The sequence below is a fragment of the Chroicocephalus ridibundus genome, chromosome 20, assembly GCF_963924245.1.
Source record: "Chroicocephalus ridibundus chromosome 20, bChrRid1.1, whole genome shotgun sequence".
NCBI lineage: Eukaryota > Metazoa > Chordata > Aves > Charadriiformes > Laridae > Chroicocephalus > Chroicocephalus ridibundus.
Genome location: NC_086303.1, coordinates 4,083,466 through 4,101,387, shown reverse-complemented (window position 1 = coordinate 4,101,387; position 17,922 = coordinate 4,083,466). Strand labels below are relative to the sequence as shown.

At 61.4% G+C, this 17,922-nt stretch overlaps 2 protein-coding genes across 5 annotated transcripts; one reads left to right on the top strand and one right to left on the bottom strand.

Annotated features, from left to right (window-relative positions):
* The first annotated feature begins 106 nt into the window (after positions 1–106).
* Positions 107–9,208, top strand: LOC134525542 (basic salivary proline-rich protein 1-like). Of its 4 annotated transcripts, none has more exons than XM_063356484.1 (14): positions 107–1,258; positions 4,350–4,457; positions 4,720–4,833; positions 5,045–5,206; positions 5,295–5,456; positions 5,624–5,715; positions 5,909–6,042; positions 6,173–6,318; positions 6,431–6,562; positions 6,852–6,968; positions 7,096–7,311; positions 7,449–7,607; positions 8,230–8,337; positions 8,681–9,208. In XM_063356484.1, the coding sequence occupies exons 2-14, from the start codon at positions 4,416–4,418 to the stop codon at positions 8,861–8,863; spliced, it is 1,767 nt and encodes a 588-aa protein (XP_063212554.1). In that variant the 5' UTR covers positions 107–1,258; positions 4,350–4,415; the 3' UTR covers positions 8,864–9,208. The 4 variants fall into 4 exon arrangements, with proteins under 4 accessions (XP_063212554.1, XP_063212553.1, XP_063212555.1 ...); XM_063356483.1 differs by having other exon boundaries at positions 5,045–5,212; positions 6,173–6,315; XM_063356485.1 differs by having other exon boundaries at positions 5,045–5,212; positions 7,096–7,221; positions 7,485–7,607.
* A 341-nt stretch (positions 9,209–9,549) lies between these two features.
* On the bottom strand, positions 9,550–17,682 carry PRICKLE4 (prickle planar cell polarity protein 4). The gene is made up of 8 exons (XM_063356486.1): positions 17,399–17,682; positions 12,971–13,123; positions 12,614–12,721; positions 12,396–12,533; positions 12,085–12,285; positions 11,262–11,448; positions 10,776–11,093; positions 9,550–10,528 (listed from the first exon to the last, which is right to left on the bottom strand). The coding sequence occupies exons 2-8, from the start codon at positions 13,118–13,120 to the stop codon at positions 10,041–10,043; spliced, it is 1,590 nt and encodes a 529-aa protein (XP_063212556.1). The 5' UTR covers positions 13,121–13,123; positions 17,399–17,682; the 3' UTR covers positions 9,550–10,040.
* Positions 17,683–17,922: the final 240 nt, after the last annotated feature.

Sequence of the window (17,922 nt, the reverse complement as noted above, 5' to 3'; positions counted from 1 at the left end):
GACGGGCATGTTCTTTTAAGGCTCCTTTGTGGAATGAGAACTGGCCACAGGGTTGTAGTTTTAATTAGAGCTTTATATAAAGATTTTAGCAATCGGTGTAGCTTATCCTTACACAGAATTTCTAGCAATTAGCATAGCTTTCCTATTACTCCCATTTCCCTGCTCCCTGAGAGCTAATTATCCTCCTCTCTGGGGACACACAGGTCACCAGGCTCTGGGAAGAAGATGTGCACCAGCCGAGGAGCCATGGGGTTACGGAGCCGCTTTGCTCTTGACGGGGACACTGTGACACTGGCCATCCTGGCTGCAGCCACTTTGTCCCTGCTGCTGTTTTCCTTTCCCAAATCGCAAAGAGCTAGTTGATCCACCCAGTTAGTAAATTCATTTATAGCTATTAGAGACTATAATTAACCGATCAGCTGGAAAGCTGTGTGTTATCTGCCCGGCGGGAGCAGTGTTGAGGAGCAGCCAGCCCCGATGGGCCACGGGCTGCCCCCGTCCCCACCAACGGCGCCGCTTGTTTGTCGCCTTTGAAGGATTTTACTCCACCTCAGACTTTAAGCTTTCTCTTTTATCTCCTCCTTTGCTAACATTTGGCATCAGCGAGCTCACGCCGAGCCTCACTGTTCTCCCTTATCTCCTCCCTGCAAGGTCACGAACTCGTCTTCACGCTCGCTGTTGCTGCAAGAGTTTGCCGGACAGACCAGTTCAGACCAGCTTGTTATCAGGATCTCCCAGCCAAACCTCCCGCTGCTGTTAGACCCTGACACGATGCAGATGTTTGTTAAGCATCTGGGAGGTGATGCATCTCATCGTGGGGCCGGGCGAGTTGTCTCTACCTTGTACTAGCACATCTGGCCGGTGCTAACGAACTCCTGGGAGTGCTGTTGTCTGTAGGAATGCAGGGAAATAGGGAGGAGGAGACGCTGTAGGTGCCCGGGAGAAGTGTCCGGTGCCTGGTTGCACCAGGAGGCGAAGCATCAGACCGGCGGCAGGATCAGGAAACCCTCTGAGCCGCGGCGGGCTCTGACCCCGGGGCTGCTGGGGGGGTGACGATGCTGCGAGCAGGGCTCAGACTCGGCTGTGGTGGTAGGAGGTGAGCGGACACCGGCGGCTTCAGCGGCACCTCGGCCCCGAGCAGCTCTTGGCAAACCCTCCGGCACTGAGCCTCCTGCTCCCGCTTCCTTGGTGCCAGAGCCATCCGTACCCGGGGAGCAGGGCACTAGGCATGCTGCTCGGCCTCCCGGCGTCGGCAAAGGTGGGTGCGATGGCAGCGTCCCTTCCTGATGGTCCCTGTCCTGCCAGGGCCACCGTGCTCTCCGGACCCTCCTCTTGTCCTTACCCTTCTTCTTCTTGTCCCTGCAGGCTGTGTCACAGCCCCGGGGGGCCCTGCTCCCCCAAATCCCCCAGCACAAGGCTGGGAGCATCTTGGGGTCCATGTGGCCGATCCAGATGATGCTGGAGCTGGATGGAGGCAGGTGCTGGGGGTGTGGGCTTGCTGTGTGCCCTGGGGGTGCAGGGTCCCCCCTTACATGGATACTTTGAGTCCTGGGGGTGCAGGGCCCCCCTTGCAGGGATGCTGTGTGCTCTGGGGACGCACAGGGTAAGGGGGACCCAGTGGAGCGGCAGAGGTGGGACGGAGCAGGAACGGGGGCTGCACCCCGAGGCTGATGTGGTGCAGAGTTTGCCAAGTCTGGCATCAAACTGTGCTTCAACCCAGGTTTGCTGCGGGATCTTAGATAACCAGAGGCATTTGCACTGGTTATCAGAGGCCAGTTTGAGAAGAGGTGCTGCCTGGGGTCTGTGCAGCCCTCGGGAAAGGGGCAGGGGGGGTGTCTGTCAGCCCCATCCCCTGTTAGAGAGTGTTTATTCTCAGCGGCTGAAGTCAGGGTAAGGAGACGCTCTGCAAACAGCAGTAAAAGCTCCTGGAGGGCGTTGCAGCTCAGCTTTCCAGGAAGGGAAATCAAGTCCTTGGGAGGGCTCCAAGGGAGCTCCCTGGGGGAGAGTTAGCCCCTGGCTGCCATCAGCCATCACTTGCTATTGGTTTGCATTCAGCAAACACGGGGCGGGGGGGAGATCCGGCAGCCCCAGGGGCTGCGGGGAGCTGGGCTGGGGTGCAGGGGATCCTCGGCCAACACTCCTGGGTGCTTCATCTCCCCGGGCGGGCGAGCTGCTGCTTTCCAGGGCCACCAGGGACTGATCAGCCAGGGAAACCTGTCCTCAATTTGGGGACAAGTTTCTTTTACTCTCCCTGCTGACCTTCGAGACAAAGAGTGGTGCCTGTGCTGCCATTAACTCCTGCCAGCCCGGGTCGAGTGTTAACTGGTGGCTCTGGGAGCCCCGTGCCCCGGCCGGGCTGGGGTCGGCCACTTTCGGGTCAGAGCATCCCCTGCTCGCTGGGACTGCATCCCTTGTGATAAACCCTGATCTCTGACCCCCGCAGCCGCCGCCACCCGGCGATGGGGGAGCCATAAATGCTGTCCTGGGGAGCCTGGGCAATGCCTCTTTGGGTGCGCAGGGTCTGAGCCCCTCGCCGCTATGGAGAGCCCGAGCTGTGCCCATGCCGGGCTGCCCCTGGGAGCAGCACAGGGGCAGGGACACAGCCTGGAGTGGGGGTTTGTTGCATTTAGTGAGACCAATTATTGCCGTGACTATAGGCCTGACGCTGGATGCACAAACAGCCCGGCTGCTGTAGGTCTGGTGCGTCCAGAAGCAGCAGTCAGGTGCGTGAATAGTATGGTTTAATTTTATGCAACGTGTACAGATTCTTTAAGGTTGCTGGTGATAAATGCACTAAACTGCAGAACAGCTATATAGCTTTGAAGATATGAGTGCAATCACAAGCTTGATTTCCCGGGTAAGCACTCGGCATGGCCGAGGTCGCAAATCTTACCAAAAGGTGTCCTTTTTTCGGGGGAGTGAGGAGGACGGACCCGCCGATCTGTCCCTGCATTTGGCATTGAATTCTCGTCCCTCAATTAGGTACGAAATGGGCGTAATATTTATACTCCTATTGTGCAAAGTGAGTGGGTGGGACTGTGGTCAAGCCATTGTTCCTTGTGGTTGTACCGTGAGCTGTTGTACAAAACGTTACTTGTGAGCAGTTGTACAAAATATTTCTTGTGAAAAGCAGAAGTACGGGGCTGCGTGGCCTCCACCCTGCTTCTCCTTCCTCCCTGGTGCCATGGCAAGCACAAACCACCCGATCTTCACCCAGTTTCCGTGTCTGTTCCGGACACCAGGTGTTTTATCAGCCATATGGAGCTTTGCTTCCGACAGGGCTGTGCCCCGCTGCGGTGCCAGACTTGGCCGGGGGCACCCGGCGGGCGGCGTGTCCCGGCTCCGGCACTGGGGAGGGAGAACAGCTTGGCCGGTGTGAAAAATAGTGAAGGTATTGTTGGCTTTCGCCATAATAACAAGGCTATAAATATTTGACTTATAAGGATAACTAACCTTTAGTAAATTAGGAAACATGAGAAACCTCAAAGATAACAACTAACAGCAGCTATGAAGAAAAACATCCGAGAGAAACAAAAGAGAACTTCTCCAAAAGACCCCACAAATGATTAACAGAAGGAAACAGATGCAGAGGAGAAGGGAGCTGATGATAATCGATCCTACCAGAAGGAAACAGATGCATGGGAAAAGGGAGCTGATCCTACCAGAAGGAAACAGATGCATGGGAAAGGGGAACTGAAGATCATCGATCCTCAGAAACAATTGCCAGAAGGAAACGCACAAATAGAAGAGAAAAGGGACTAATGATAATCAATCATCATAAACAATTACTCTGCCTAAAATAGTGAATACGTATGCAATATTGAATGTATATAAGACGTGGGTGAAGTGTTAGCTGGGGTGCCTCTGACCTGAGTCGTGCGCCCAGCGCTGTGCTTTTGCTTTATTGACTTTGTCCCTGTAGTAAAATAAGTGCCATTTCTGTTTAAGGGATGTGGCTGTTTATTACAGCCGGGATCCCGTGGGACAATAGTGGGGTGGTGCCGCAGGGTGCTGTGACCCGTGGGGTTTGCGCAGGGCGATTGAAACGCGGCTGCGAGCAGGGCAAGGGGCGCAGTTTCGTCAGGGTGTCGGGGTGCCTGGTGCCGAGGGAGCGTCCCCGGCATTGCCAGGACCCGTGTCCCCTCCTGGATCAGGGAGCGGGTCTGTGTGGCCCCCAGATCACCCATCTCCTGTGGGTCCTCGCTGGTGGTGACGCCGTGTAGCTCTGGACCCAACGCTCTGGGCTCAGCAGAGCTGGGACTGCTGCAGATGGCACCTGGCTGGCAGCCGTCCCCAAGCCAGCAGTGACGTCCTGTGGGACGTGCTCACCCACACCTCTCCCTTTGCAGCTCGGTGCTAACCTCCCGGGAGCCTTCTCCCCACTGTGACCGGGGCCAGGACGAGCTTTTGGCGAGATGTTCTCACCTCTGGGCTGCAGGAGGGGCTTCCCCAGGGAGGTAGGTTGGTTTGTAACGCTCCTGCTGCCACGCAGTTGGGATGCCGAGGAGTGGAGGAGCTTTCTGCACCATCGCTCAGGCTGCCAAGGAGCCAGGAGAGCATCACTGCAGGATGGGGAAGAATTAGGAATTGTCTGGGACCTTGGCTGGGAGAGGAGGGTGGATGGGCTCCTGGCTCCCTGTGTCTGCTCAGCATCCAGCTGGTGCAAGGGCGAAGGTGAGGGTCTCATCCTGCTTTCATCTCCCTCTGCCCTCTCTGCAGACCGGTCCGTGGCAGGCTGGACCACCACCACGCCGCGCTCGTGGCCCCCAGGTCGCCTGGCACAAGCCGCCCTGTGAGCAGCAGCAGAGGAGAGGCAGGGGCAGATGGCATCCGGTAAGGGGGCAGGGGCTGGGGCGAGCAGCCGTGCGGCGAGGGGGGACTGTCAGGGTTCACCGGCAAATCTGGGGTGACCAAAACTGGACGCTCCCCTGGGAGCGGGAGAAGCAGAAAGAGCTGAGGGCTGCGGCAGGAAGGGGGAACTGCAGCAAAACCAAAACCCAACCAGTGAGTTGCCATCCTCACCAGCAGCGATTTGCTCTTGCAGCCCGGTCCCTGGGCCCCCAGACCCTTCCATGGCCCTGCCAAATTCCATGGGAATGAGGAGGACAGGAGATGGGCACCCCACGACTGTCCCCCGCCACCCCCTTGGGATGATAGAGAAGACAACCAAGGACCTGAGGACTTCTTCAAAGAGGACTGGGACCCGGTGAGGGTCAGATGGGCTGGTGGGGGTGGCAGCTGTGTGGCTACCTGCAGCGTGCCACCATCCTCACCGGCAGTGATTGCCATTGCAGCCCGGTCCCTGGTACTGCGGGCCTGGCCCTGGCCCTGATGACTTCCCGTGGAGTGAGGAGGACAGGAGATGGGCACCCCACGACTGTCCCCCACCGCCCCCTTGGTATGACAGAGAAGACAACCAAGGACCTGAGGACTACTTCGAAGAGGACTGGCACCCGGTGAGGGGGTGGTGGGCCAGCAGGGCGGCAGTGGCCACCGAGGGCAGGGAGTGGGTGAAACGGGGCAGGGGCCATTCACTGCCCTGGTGACAATGGCAGCGCATGGCGCCAGGAGCAGCGGCAGCCCCTGTCCTGCTCCATGTCTAAACCCACCCCCTTCCCCGCAGGAGCAGCCGCTGCCGGGTCCCGACTGCTTTGCCTGGCCTGAATTCCCCGAGGAGGAGCAGCACCCACCCTGCCCCCCCGCCAGCCTGCCAGGGTGGGTGCCCGTGCCGAGGACGGGGGGACCCTGCAGCCGTGGGGTGGTGAGCAGGGCCAGGCTCTGCTCCAGTGCACAGCCATGGGGTGATGCAGCATTGAAACTGCCCCGACTCAGGGTGGGGGGTTTGCACCCAAGACCATTTCCAGCCTAAATTTCCCCCCCCGCCCCGGGGCTGCCTTTGCTCCTGCAGGGAGCAAGGCGGCTTCCAGGATGGCTTCCTGTCCAGGCCCTATCGTGGCCTGGGTAGGAAACGCCGACGTCTTCGCCATGGCCACCGAGAGCTGACGTTTGTCCAGCGCCTCCCATGTCCCAGACCCTCCAGAGGTTTGTGCCGACCCTGTACCGGCTGCCCGGGGCTGCGAGGGGACCCACTCCTGCTCGCCAGCATCTCCTCGGTGCTTGCCAGCATCTCGGGCAGAGCGAGGAGTCGCTCCCACTGTTTCTCGCTCTGCAGGGAATCAGCCGTCCTCCAGGTCCTCTCCATCCCTCTCTGGGACAAGCTGTCCGGGGGTCAAAGAAGAGCCGCAGCCCCCTGATCCTCCCCGGCCACTTATTTCCTGCAAAGATGGTGCACAGAGCAGCGAGCAGATGGCTCAGGTCGTGGGTTTTTACTCCCCACCGCCCCATCCCAGCATCCAGCAGTGACCCGAGTTTGCACGGTCTGAGCCCTGCGCAGTGCTGCCATGCCCCTAACCAGCGTGTTTTCCCCCAGGACCCACCAGTGGAGAGAGGGAAGGTTCCAGAGCCCCCTGGACCAGCTGACACCCCTCAGAAGAGCCTGGACACTGATCCCGGGGCTGTGATGGAGGTTGCGGAGCCGGAGCAGGCGTCAGGAGAGACACCGGTAGGAGAGCACCTGTCTCCTGGGAGCAGGCAGGGATGCTCGCACCCCTGGAGGTGCCCAGCTCGGGGTCTCTTCAGCCAGTGTAACGTCTTCCTTCTCTCTCTCATCCAGCCCTTTCGCTCTCCACCTTGCTGTTTCTTTGCCAGGCACGGACGTTTTCCAGTCTCTTCTCTGGGGCTGCAAAGCCCCGTGGTTTCTTTTGGGTTTTAGCACCCCATCCGTCCTGTCCCCCAGCTCCTCCCCCTGGGATAGACGCGTGTCCCAGCCTCACGCCATTGCATGTCCCCAGGTTGAGCCGGGATCCAAGCAGAAACCTGCGGGCAGCCACGGCCAGAGTCCCTCTGCTTTGGAAACGGAGCCAGCCTTGCCGGAGGAGAGCTCTGCCGGGACAGAGGAGCACCTTGAGGTATGAGCATCTCCTCTTCCCACCTAAAAGCAGTGCCTGGGGGAGGTGGGAGCTTGAAGTCCCCTTTTTTCCTCTTGCCTGGACAGCATTGCCAGCCCTTGCAATGCATCTGTAATGCTTTGCACAGGTAGGGCCGTGCAGCCCCAGTGTCCCTAAGGCTGGTGCAGGTGGTGGGTCGCATCCCCACACTCCGACAGCTCCTCCAGAGCCTGCTGAGATGGTCTGCACAGCGGCAGGTGGCTCCGCCGGAGAGGTGGGTGCTGAGCTCTGCCTGTGCTCCTGGAGACGGCAGTGTCTGCCGAGTGGCACTGGAGAAGCCGAGGCAGAAGATGCCGGCGATGGGGTGGGTGTCAGCATGTCCCCCGCTGGGGGAGAGCCCACTGAGGCCGCTGCTGCGGGCAGGGGTGTGCTGGCAACACTGGCTCCCCCGGCTCCTGCGCGGCTGCTGCCTTCCTTCCTCAGCCACTTTCTCTCCCACAGCTTCTTGGTGCCTTTCACCCATCCAGAAACTCGCAGGTCCTGCTGGGTGCTACCGTGGAGCCCGACACACGGCCCCGCCAACCCGGCTCTGATGTTTGCACCCCACCAGAGACCTCACCGGGGACCCAGCACCCTCCTGGGTCCGGTGAGACGGAGCCGGTAGGGAGTCAGGGTGTCTCTGTTCCCCCCCTGCTCACCCCAAGGTGTCCCCATGTCCCCACGTAGAGCACATGCCCTGGGCTGGGGGATACTGCCATAGCCCCGGAGCAGCAGAGGGGGATCCCTCTGGCCTCCCTGTTTGCAGGATTATGGGCTGGGGTTAAAGCGCTGCTTTGTCTGGAGGCAGAGCCCGTGTCAGCCCCGCTGTCGGCTGCACCGGAGATGCTGATAAACGGGAGGCAGCTGGGAGAAAGGCCAAAAAAATAACTAGAGGCTTGAGAGCGTGCTGGAGCGTGAACGACCCTGGGATTCGAGCTTTAACGAAGCAAACGAGAGCATTGCAGAGCAGCTTAATTACTGCCTAATGGGGAAGAGAAATCTGCTAGCAGGGCATTCGGTGGCGATGCTGCTGGGCTGGAGGGGGGACAAGGAACAGCTCCTGCACCCAAGGGCAGGGTGGCAAACTAGCACCCCGGGGAGCCAAGGTCCCAGCGGGTCCCCCTGCAGGGTGACCAGTTCCTGGCTGGCAGTCGGTGCCAGGAGCCCCAGTTTGGCCCCAGCTTTGCCCAGTCCCTCTCCCCTTTGAAGCATCTGACCCTTCCTCGCCTTTTCCACCGCTCAGGCTGCGGGCAGCCGGCACCGACTCTGCTCCGCGCTTCTGACATCCTCCCCGGCCCGTGCAGACCTCCGCTCCGCCGCCGTCCTCGCCAGGAAGGAGGAGATCGAGCTGGTGAGTCCCAGTGGCCCCCAGCCGAGGCACTTGGGGGTCTGAGACCAGCCACAGGGTGGGGGGGACTCACCCAAGGACCCTTTTAACCACGGGGCAGGAGCGATGCCAGGTGATGGGGGATGTGAATTTGGCAATTATAGGGTCACTGGGGAGAAACCTCTCCTGGTGCTGGTGGTTGCAGGGGAAGGTGCTTGTGGGCGAGAAGGGCTCTGGCAGGGCACAGATGCTGTCAGGGAGGGTTCATGGACCAGCCCTGGGGGAAAAAATATCCCTGTAGGGCTGCATACTGCTGGTGGGGAGGTTTTGGGGTGCCCCATGCTGACCCCATGCTATTCACCTGCAGTCGTACCAGCAGTTCAGCCTGACCATCGCGGTGGTGGCCACGATGCTGCTGCAGAAGGAGCCCTCCATGGAGGCGTCCCTGGGGCTGGCACTGAGGGCCAACCTCCGTCAGGGCCGGATCCATCACCTCCGGGAGCTGGAGGACTTCATCAACAGCTACGACTCGGCCGCCCTCAGCCGCTGAGGGGGAGCCAGCGTGAGCAGAGAGACACCCCCTCTTGCCAGCCAGGGTTGGGGAAGGTGATGGGGGGCCGTGCTGGTACATCAGGGTGCTCGTGATGGTGCTGAGCCCTCAGATCGAGGTGATATGGACATGTTGGCACAGTCCCACCATCTCTCTTGGAGATGGAGTAGGAGGAGTGGGGTGCATAGTTTTACCCCTGCCCAAACCTGTATGTGCAGCAAAAGGGGGAGCTGGTTTTACTGGAGGGTGGTGGGAGGGAGAGCGGCTGTGGGGAGCTCCCCTCTGCCCTGGCTCCTCGCTCCGTTCCTGGTTCACACGGATGTGCCCCAAAACCTCGGAGATTGTTCTCGGTTTCAAATCAAAAAATAAACCAGTCGTGATCTTTGCAGCCCCTGCTCTGCCATCGCTCTGGTCTCACTCTCCTGGGGCCAGCATGCACAGGGAGGGGTCCCACAGTGGATCGCCATCCCACATCCACTATGGGGGACCCCCAGCTACAGCGGAGAGCAGCAGCTGCCCCCAGGGATCACCCCCCTCTGGTGGCCATGACCCCGGTGTGGGGAGGAACAGGGCAGATGTGTTGGCTCTCCTGTGTTCAGGCGTCAGCTGAGCTTTATTGGAGCTTCGTCAGCAGCAGCAGCAGCAGCAGAGCTGCCCCCCGGTCCCCTCCCATCCCCTCCCCGCCGTGGCAGGGGGACACGGTGTCACCAGGGATGGAGAGCATCTGGCAACAGTGCTCATCCTTCAAGGAGGTGTCCCAGGGAAGGATCTGACCCTGGTGGCCAGCAGCCCTCCTGTCCCTGTGGGTCCCCAGCGGGGCGATGCAGGCACCTGCCCTTATCCTAAGCGCCCGGTTGCCCTCCCCTGCGTGCGGCTGCTCTCCGGGGCTGCCGCCTTGCCTGAGGTGGGAGTCAGAGAGCATGCCCTGGTGCGGGCTGCCGGCTCTCTGCTCCCTACCTGATTTACCTGTTCCTAATTGCGGGAAAGGCCAGCAGGAATTGCAGGCTGTGCTTTGCCAGCAACCGCCGGGGGGAAGGATCCCAGCGGCTTCTCCCCACCAGGCTTGGGCTGTGTCCAAAATGCACTTGGAAAGTGTTGAGACCATGGCAGAGGCTGGCAGGACCCGGCAGGGGCTGGCAGGGTGGCAGTGCCAGTCGAAGACCCCCTGTCCCCGCTGCTAGGACACACTGCAGTGCTTGCTGTTGCCCCGTGGCTTCACTGTCCTGCCCCCGGCCCTCCCCAGGGGTTCCCTGCCCAGGGAGCTCATCCCGGGCTTGGGGATGGGCTTCCCGAAGAAGAAGCCCTCTTCCTCCGAGTCTGAAGATGAAGAGCAGGTGGGACACCAGGAGTCATCCTCCTCCGTGATGTCCTGCAGGTCGACGTCCTCTGGCTGTGGGCTGTGTTGGGCAGGGGACGTGCCTGCTCGGAAGTGTGGGTTTCCATTGCCTGTGGGTGTTCGGGGGTCAGGGCCCCCCGAAACTGGGTGGCCCAAGGCTCCAGGCCCATTGGGACCCTCTGTGCTGGGCTGGAGGCCAGAGGGGTGGCCGGCTGGTGCTCCCAGCATCCCTGCATGCACAGCATCCCTGCTCCGCTCCTTAGTGGCTGCTCCATGGTCCTCCGGGCTCCTGAACGCTGGATGCACAGGGGCCTGATCCAGAAACGCCTCTGGAAGAAGGAAAGCAAGGGTGGGTGAGGAAGGGGAAGGCTGAGCCTGCCCTGCCACAGCCCGTTGTGCTGCCCCGGGGGGCAATGGAGGCTTGTACCAACCAAACCCCAGCTGCCAGCGCTGCTGGGGGCTCCTTGGGCTGCATCCATGCAATGTACCCCATGAAGGACCCAGGGGCTGAGCAGAGTCTGGTTTTGCTCCCCCTCCCCTCCCGCCACGTTGCAAGCAGAGCAGCAGGATCCCTACCGGCCCCTTCCACCCTCTGCCTGCACCCTCTGGCCACTGAGCTGCTGCCCGTCCCCGGCGCGGTCCTGCCGGCGGGGCCGGCTCGGGCGAGGGGCGTCGAGTCAGGGGACGGGGCCGAGGCAAAAGCCGAGTCGGAGGAGTCGGAGGCGGTGGAGGATGCATCCCGTCCCAGGCTGCAGGTCTCGGAGCAGAAGAGCCGGCCGCGGCGGGAAGTGAGGGGCTGCCCACGCAGCGGCTTTCGGCAGAGGCTGCAGCAGAAGCAGGCGGCTCGGGCATGCCAGTGGAGCCCTTGGTGGGTGGCCTCCTCGCTGTCAGCACCTGAGGGGCAACCGCGGGTGAACGGGGAGGCTCTTCCCACCGCCGTGTGCCAAAACCCGTCCTCCGCACCGAGCCGCGGGGCTCTGGCTCCGCAGCCCTCCCAGCCCACGTCCCGCCTGCACCCTGCCCCGGGCTTGGGGGCGGGGGGTGGGACGACGGGGGCCGTACCGATGGGGTCCCCGCAGGCCTGGCACGGCTCGGCGAAGAGGGTCTCGAAGCAGCCGCGGCAGCAGGGCCGGCCGCTCCTCATCACGTAGCGCTGCCCGCGCAGGGGCGCGTCGCACTCCAGGCAGCAGAAATGCTCCAGGTGCCAGCGCCGGCCCTCCGCCTCGATGCACTCCTCCATGAAGATCAGCTGGAGCAGGGAAAAGGAACCCATCCTCTAAGCACCCAGATAGAAAACTCGTAGCCCAGAGGATGCTGTGCTGTGCCGAGGAGAGAGAAAGAGCCCCCGTGTCTTAACACAGGCATGGGGCGCTCTGCAAGGCTCAGGGAGGAATCACAGAATGGTGGGGTCGGAAGGGCCCTCTGGAGATCATCCCCTCCAACCCCCTGCCAGAGCAGGGTCACCCAGAGCAGGTGGTACAGGAACGCGTCCAGGCGGGGTTGGGATGTCTCCAGAGACGGAGACTCCCCCACCTCTCTGGGCAGCCTGTGCCAGGGCTCTGCCACCCTCAGGGTGAAGAAGTCCCTCCTCATGTTGAGATGGAACTTCCCATGGTCAGGTTTGTGCCCGTTACCCCTTGTCCTGTTGCTGGGCACCACTGAGAAGAGCCTGGCCCCATCCTCCTGACACCCCCCCTTTAAGTATTTGTAAGCGTTGATAAGATCCCCCCTCAGTCATCTTTTTTCCAGACTAAAAAGACCCAAGTCCCTCAGCCTTTCAAACCTTTCCTCCTGTCCACCAGCGGCTCTTGCTGCGTTTGCAGCCCCTGGGCAATTTAACAACAGCAAAAGGGAGGTAAAAGCCCCTCCTCTGCCCAGCACCCACCTGGTCGCAGGAGGCACAGCGCGGTCGGAAGAGCTCGGCATGATGCCGACCGCAGTAGATCCTCCCGTCCTGCTGGAAGTAGATGAGGTCCACCAGGGGCTGGTGGCAGAGGTGGCAGGAGAAGCAGGACGGGTGCCAGAACTGGTCGCCAAGCCGGGATGCCGAAATCCCCGGGTCCCCTTTGTTCAGCCTCCTGCCGCACTGCAAGGCAGAGGGACGCGGGGTTTGGGGCCAGGCTGGCTTTTGGGGACGGGTCCCCGCTGGGGAACAGGTCCTGCCCAGTGCCGGCGGGGGGGAGGGCGATGCCTCACCTTCTTGCAGGGACAGCCATGGCAGGGACCTGGCACGGGACATGCCAGCCCCTGTCCCAGCGCCTCCCGTCTCCGTTGGGCGCTGAACGCACGTAGCTGCCTCCTCTCCTCCTCCGCGAGGTCGGGGCAGTACCGCTCCTGCATGGGGAGGCGGAGGTGAGGGGGAGCACGGTGGGCGAAGCCCAGGGTGGGCAGCACCCAGCAAATAGGCGTCTTACATCGCAGTCCTGAGGGGGCAGCTGCTGCAGGAGGGCTCTGGCGCGGAGTCGGATCCTGTCGGCGGCAGAGGCAGGCTGGGGCAAGCGGGTGCCAAAGCACACCGGGACCTTGGCATGTCGCGCGGGAGAGAGAAACACAAGCAGATTTTTAGGGGGATGAAGCTGCTTTGCTTGAGGCTGCTAAAATCATAGAATCATAGAATCGCCTAGGCTGGAAGGGACCCTTCAGATCATCCAGTCCAACCAAAACATGTGTTTCATCCCAGGGCGGCGGGTACCACCTGTGGATGGCACCCGCAAGGGCTGGGGGAGAGCGGGGAGCAAAGGGAGCCCTGGCAGAGCCGGGGTGCTGCCCACCTCGGGGGGAGTGGGGTCCGCGGGGGGCTCCGGGTACTCTTCCAGGGCACAGCCGGAGTCGCTGTCGGAGGAGGCCGGCGGGAGGCCGGTGGCGGTGCCACAGGGGGGAGGCTCGTCTCGCTGGGGCCATGCGGGGCTCGGCAGGGACATGAGCTGGGAAGAGGGGAGCAGAGCTGGTGAGACCCTTGGCAAAGCGGGGAGCAGGGGTCCATCCCCAGGACACGTAGCATCCCACCTGCCCAGCGCGGACATGTCTCCACGTGGCAGCAGGACAAGCAGCCCCTCGTCCCGGGGAGTGACCCCGCGGCAGGTCCCACAGGGACGGTGCTCAGCAGCACCACGACCTCGAGAGCTTTGGCTGAACCACTGAAATCCAAGGGCTTTTGGGGGCTGCTCCTTTCTCTGCAAACCCACACTGAGGACATGGGTTCTTGGCAGGGCTGGAGTTTTATCTGCCGAGCAGGAGGCGCTGATGGGACGGGGATGGGGTGAACCCGGACAGGGAAGACCCTGGGTATCCGTGTTCAAGCCGGAATGGGTTTTGGGAAACAGCACTGGCCGTTCGCTCACCCACAGTGGGATATTTTCCCTGGATGCCACCAGTCCTTTGCTAATCCCTGCTCTAGTGGTCTGTCCCCAAGCGGGGCAGGGGGAGGAGACCGAGGTCTAGCCCAATTCAGTGGAAAATAATTTATTCCCCTCGGGCTGCTATTGTTCTGCCCTGAGCGGCTGTTCCTGCCTGGGCAGCCGGCTCGCCCAGCCGCCACCACCTCGCCTGGCTAATGGTTACGCGGTGGAAACCCGTCCGGTCCCGTCCCCTCCTCCCCACGCGGCGCTTTTCACCGCTCGCTTCCTTCCTGGCTTGGCTTTCCAAAACAAAGGCGAGATGGCGATGTGGTGGCTCCTGGGGCTCCCTGGATGCCAGCCCAGAGCCCGACGCCCTCTGCCCGTGCTTCCTGCCCCTGCCTGGGGAGCGAGGGTGGGATGCGGGTGGGATGGAGCTGAGCCACTGCTCTGGGGGCAAGTCCCAGTGCTGCAACCAAACAGCCCCAGGACACCCCTGGATGCACCCCAGTGCCCGCTGTGGATTGATCAACTGCTCTGGAAAGTGTTTTATAGAGCAAGCGGCTTGGCAGGGGCTCAGGCTGAGGGTTGAGGGCTGGTAAAACCCCCAGGCCACGCACCTAGGTCCTCCTGCATCACTGCCACTGTGAGGACCAGTTCACTCCTCCGCACTGGGGTGGTATTTCTGCATGTCTGGTTTATCCCCCCCTGCCCCTGGTGTCAGGGCCGTCCTGGGCAGCACCAGCAGCCGCAACCCCATGGCTCCCACTAAAGAGCTTCGACACCCCCAGACCAGCCCCTGCCTCTGCTCCCAGTGCGCTCCTTCCACCACAGCATCCTGGGGTGCCGGGACGTTGCACCCACACACAGCCAGCTCTGGAGCTGGGAGCAGGTGGGATCAGCCCGGGCAGCTGAGATTTCCCTTCCATGCACCTGGGTCAATGATTAACGCTGCAGATTGGCTAATCAGTGGGATAAAGCAAAAGGGCTGCTTGCTTCTTCCTGGGGGCTTGGGATCTGGGGGTTAGTCCAGGAAGAATGCAAGGAGCTGGTTGTAGAGGGATTTCTAAAGCTGTGCTCAGCTCTGGGACCTGCATCGGGATGAACTCATCTGACCCGTTTCTGTGTATCTGCAGCCCAAAAAGGGTCCTGGCCTTGCTGACTTGGTGAAGGACCACTCTACCACTACCTCTGGTGTCAGGCCATAACCAGCCTCGGCTCTCCAGCTGCGCAGGAGGATCGTGTGTGTCCCTGGGGATGCTGAATGGGGACCTCCGTGGGCTCAGTGATGGGTCCCAGCCCTGCTGCTGCCTTGTCTGGGTAACACGTCTCTGCTTTTCCCTCTCCATGGGAGGCGGGGGGCAGTCCTGGGCTGTGCTTGGCTTATTAAAGCCTCCAAGCTGCGTTTGCCTAATCTGTTAGGGCTTTGCTCTAATTAGACCCCTCTGATGCTCTGCGGACTCAGCAGAGCTGGTGGTGCCTGCGTGGCCCTGGCTCCGCGGCAGGGTGCACAGGGCACCTTGTCCCAGGACCATCGGCAGGGAGCCCACTGGGGTGATGCTGGGGGAGAGCGGAGAGGGCAGGGCTCCGGGCTGCCGTGAATCCATGGGGCTGTGCTGGAGAGCCCAGCCCAGCCTGGTTTGATGTGATTATGCTGGCTGGCAGCCGTCTGGGCTGTAGACAAGTCCCTGTAATTAGCCCCAGACGGTGACAGTGTTATGCGCCTCCCATGCTAAGGAGCCAGGCAGCCCCAACAGGTCCGTCTCCTCTGCTCCCCATCCCTGTCCCCTCTTCCTTCCTGCCCTCCCTCACCGTCTCCAGGCAGTCCTGCTATTGCCTTTCCCTGCTGGCCTGCAAAAGGGATACAGGGATGCTCCAATGCCCCTGCCCTCAAAAATGGCGACAGGAGAGCCTGGACCAGGTGCCAGGAGGGCGCTCTGGGGAGCCGTTCCTCCCCGCCAGCGCAGACCCGAGCGCTGCTGGTGCGTCCCCAGAGAAGGGACGTGCGAGGGACCAGTCGGGCAGGCTGAATGCCACTGGCTGTCATTTGCCTTTGCTTTAAAAGCCTCCCGTCCTGCCCGTGGGAGCTCCTCCAGACTGTGATTGCTCATTTCCCTTGAGCTCTCCGAAAGATGGGCAACTCTCTCCGTGCTCCGCTGCCCGCTCGCAGCCTTTTGGTGCTAGTATGGCTGCAAACAGCCACCCAGGCTCTGGTCCCGATGCTGGCACTGCCTGGCTCGGTAGCCCCAAAGGATCCCCCTTGCAGTTCTGAGCACGTTTCCCACAGTAGCTACAACACTTTGCGAAGCGGTCGCAGCTCCCTGGGTATGAGGGGCTAACATTCATGGAAATATTGATCTTATTTGGCTCCCCAGGAGCAGCCCCCGTCCCCAGCTGGCTGTGGGAGCGTGTGTGGGCTCCCAGCCCTCTCCTGCCAAGGTCACGCATTAACTTGCAGTGCAGCCACCCCGGCCCATTCGCATTCAGCGCAGCCTCCCTGTTCCCAGCGCAGCCAGGGGCTGATCTGCGTCTCTGCCACAGCCTTTGGTTTTATGAAGTCAGTTCTCCATGACAGGAGACCTGCTTTCAGACCCCTCCAGCCTGTTTTTCAGAAGCACCGAACACTCCCCAGCTCCACAACCCTGAGGAACCACAACAGCTCGCCATCACCAAAGAGGCCAGATCCCTTTTTCAAGCGCCCAAAAAGCACTGGCAGCTTCCAGGGGCTTAGCTCTGTTGTTCACCACCTCACCCACAGGATAACCTGTTTTTGCTTGAGCTCCTGTCAACACAGCTGCAATGAAGGTACGTGGAAATAAAGATGCAGAGCAATAAAGATGCATCTCTTCTGGGGCGAGATAAGATGAGGTCTGGCAAGGCGAGCCGGAGCAGCTCGTCCTGCAATGCTGCCCAAGCTGGAGCCTGTCTCACGAAGGAGCCTGCGGTGGCTTTTGGACCTGTGATGGCATGAGGTGGCCGCTGGCTGGGTGCAGCCATGCCGTGGGCTAGCAGGGACAGGGGCAACACAGCCCCCGAGATGACTGGGGAGGGTCTTAGCATCCTGCTGTGCCATGTGGCACAATGTCCTCCATGTCACCACAGGGGAGCGTGGCCAACGCCGTGGCCTGTTTGCTCGCAGGGGGATGCGCGTGTTGCGAAGGGCTTTTCTTAGTGTGTTTTCCCCCATCCTGAGAGCACACGTGTGGCCGGCTGCCCTAGCTCGACAGGGAGCAGTAACCCATTAACCTGCCATAATTCAGCCATTTGTACATCCGTGGGTACAAACCGCGACCTGCCACCCCTCCTTTTCCCCCGCAGCCACCGGATTTCATCCCGGCACGTCAGGGTGTGATGGGGCCCAGTGCCTCCAGTGGAAAGCACCATCACCAACCCCAAAAACGCCCCGTTCCCGCCAAATCCTGGGTGGAGGAGGGATGGCGGAGTCAGAACCCCTTCCCGGAGACCCTCGTTGGTGGAGGGAGTGGGGCGGCCCTGCCAGCCCCATGCCCGTGCACCTGCCTGCTCGGGAGGTGGCCGCACAGCCCGGGATGGCAGAGTCCGGCACGACGGAGCAGACGCTGTCTCCTGCTCCCAGGGGATGGTTTTCCCGAAAACAAAGACCGCGGGGGCAGCGATACCATTCTGCTTCCCCCTGTTTATTTCTTCCAGAGAACAACAGCCAAAACCACCCTCCCTCTCCTCGCCTTCGCCCCCCCTTCCCCTTCCAACAATTCCCGGACGGGACTCCCCCGGTGCGCCCCCTCCCTCCCCCCCCACCCCACTCCGCTCCGAAGCGTCTCCTTCCCCCAGCTCAGCACGTTGCTGGGAGAACCGACCCCAGGAAAGGTTTCCAGCCTCACCTACCTGCCCGTTCCCCGCGCTCCGGTACCGGGGCTCCGCCGCTCCGGGCTCCGCCGCCCGCTCCAGCCCCGCTCCGGCCGCCGCCGTCCCGCCCCGCGCCGGAGGAGGCGAGGGAATGGAAGCTCGGCAGGGAAAACTTTGCAAAGCGAAAGGAAAACATCCAAGCTCAGTCAGGGAAACATTTTTTTTTTCCTCTCTCTTTCTATTTTTTTTTTTTTTTTAATCTGCCTGCCCAGGAAACTGGATCTGTGTCAGCCGGGGTCCTAATTACAGGCTTTTTAGCCTAAACCTACAGAGACAGCCAATGGCAGGGACTCCCAGCGGCAGGCAGGGAGGGGAAGAGCAAAGGATGGCGGAGGGGGGGGGGTGTACATTAACCCTACAGGGGAATGAGCTCTAGATGACATCTGTTTTTCTCCCTACCTCTCATTTTCCGAGTGTCCGCGCCCTTCCCTCCATCTGCGGCTCAGTTCACCCCAGGTTGCCGTTTTGATGGCTTTTATGAGCCGCGCGGTGATTTATTTTCC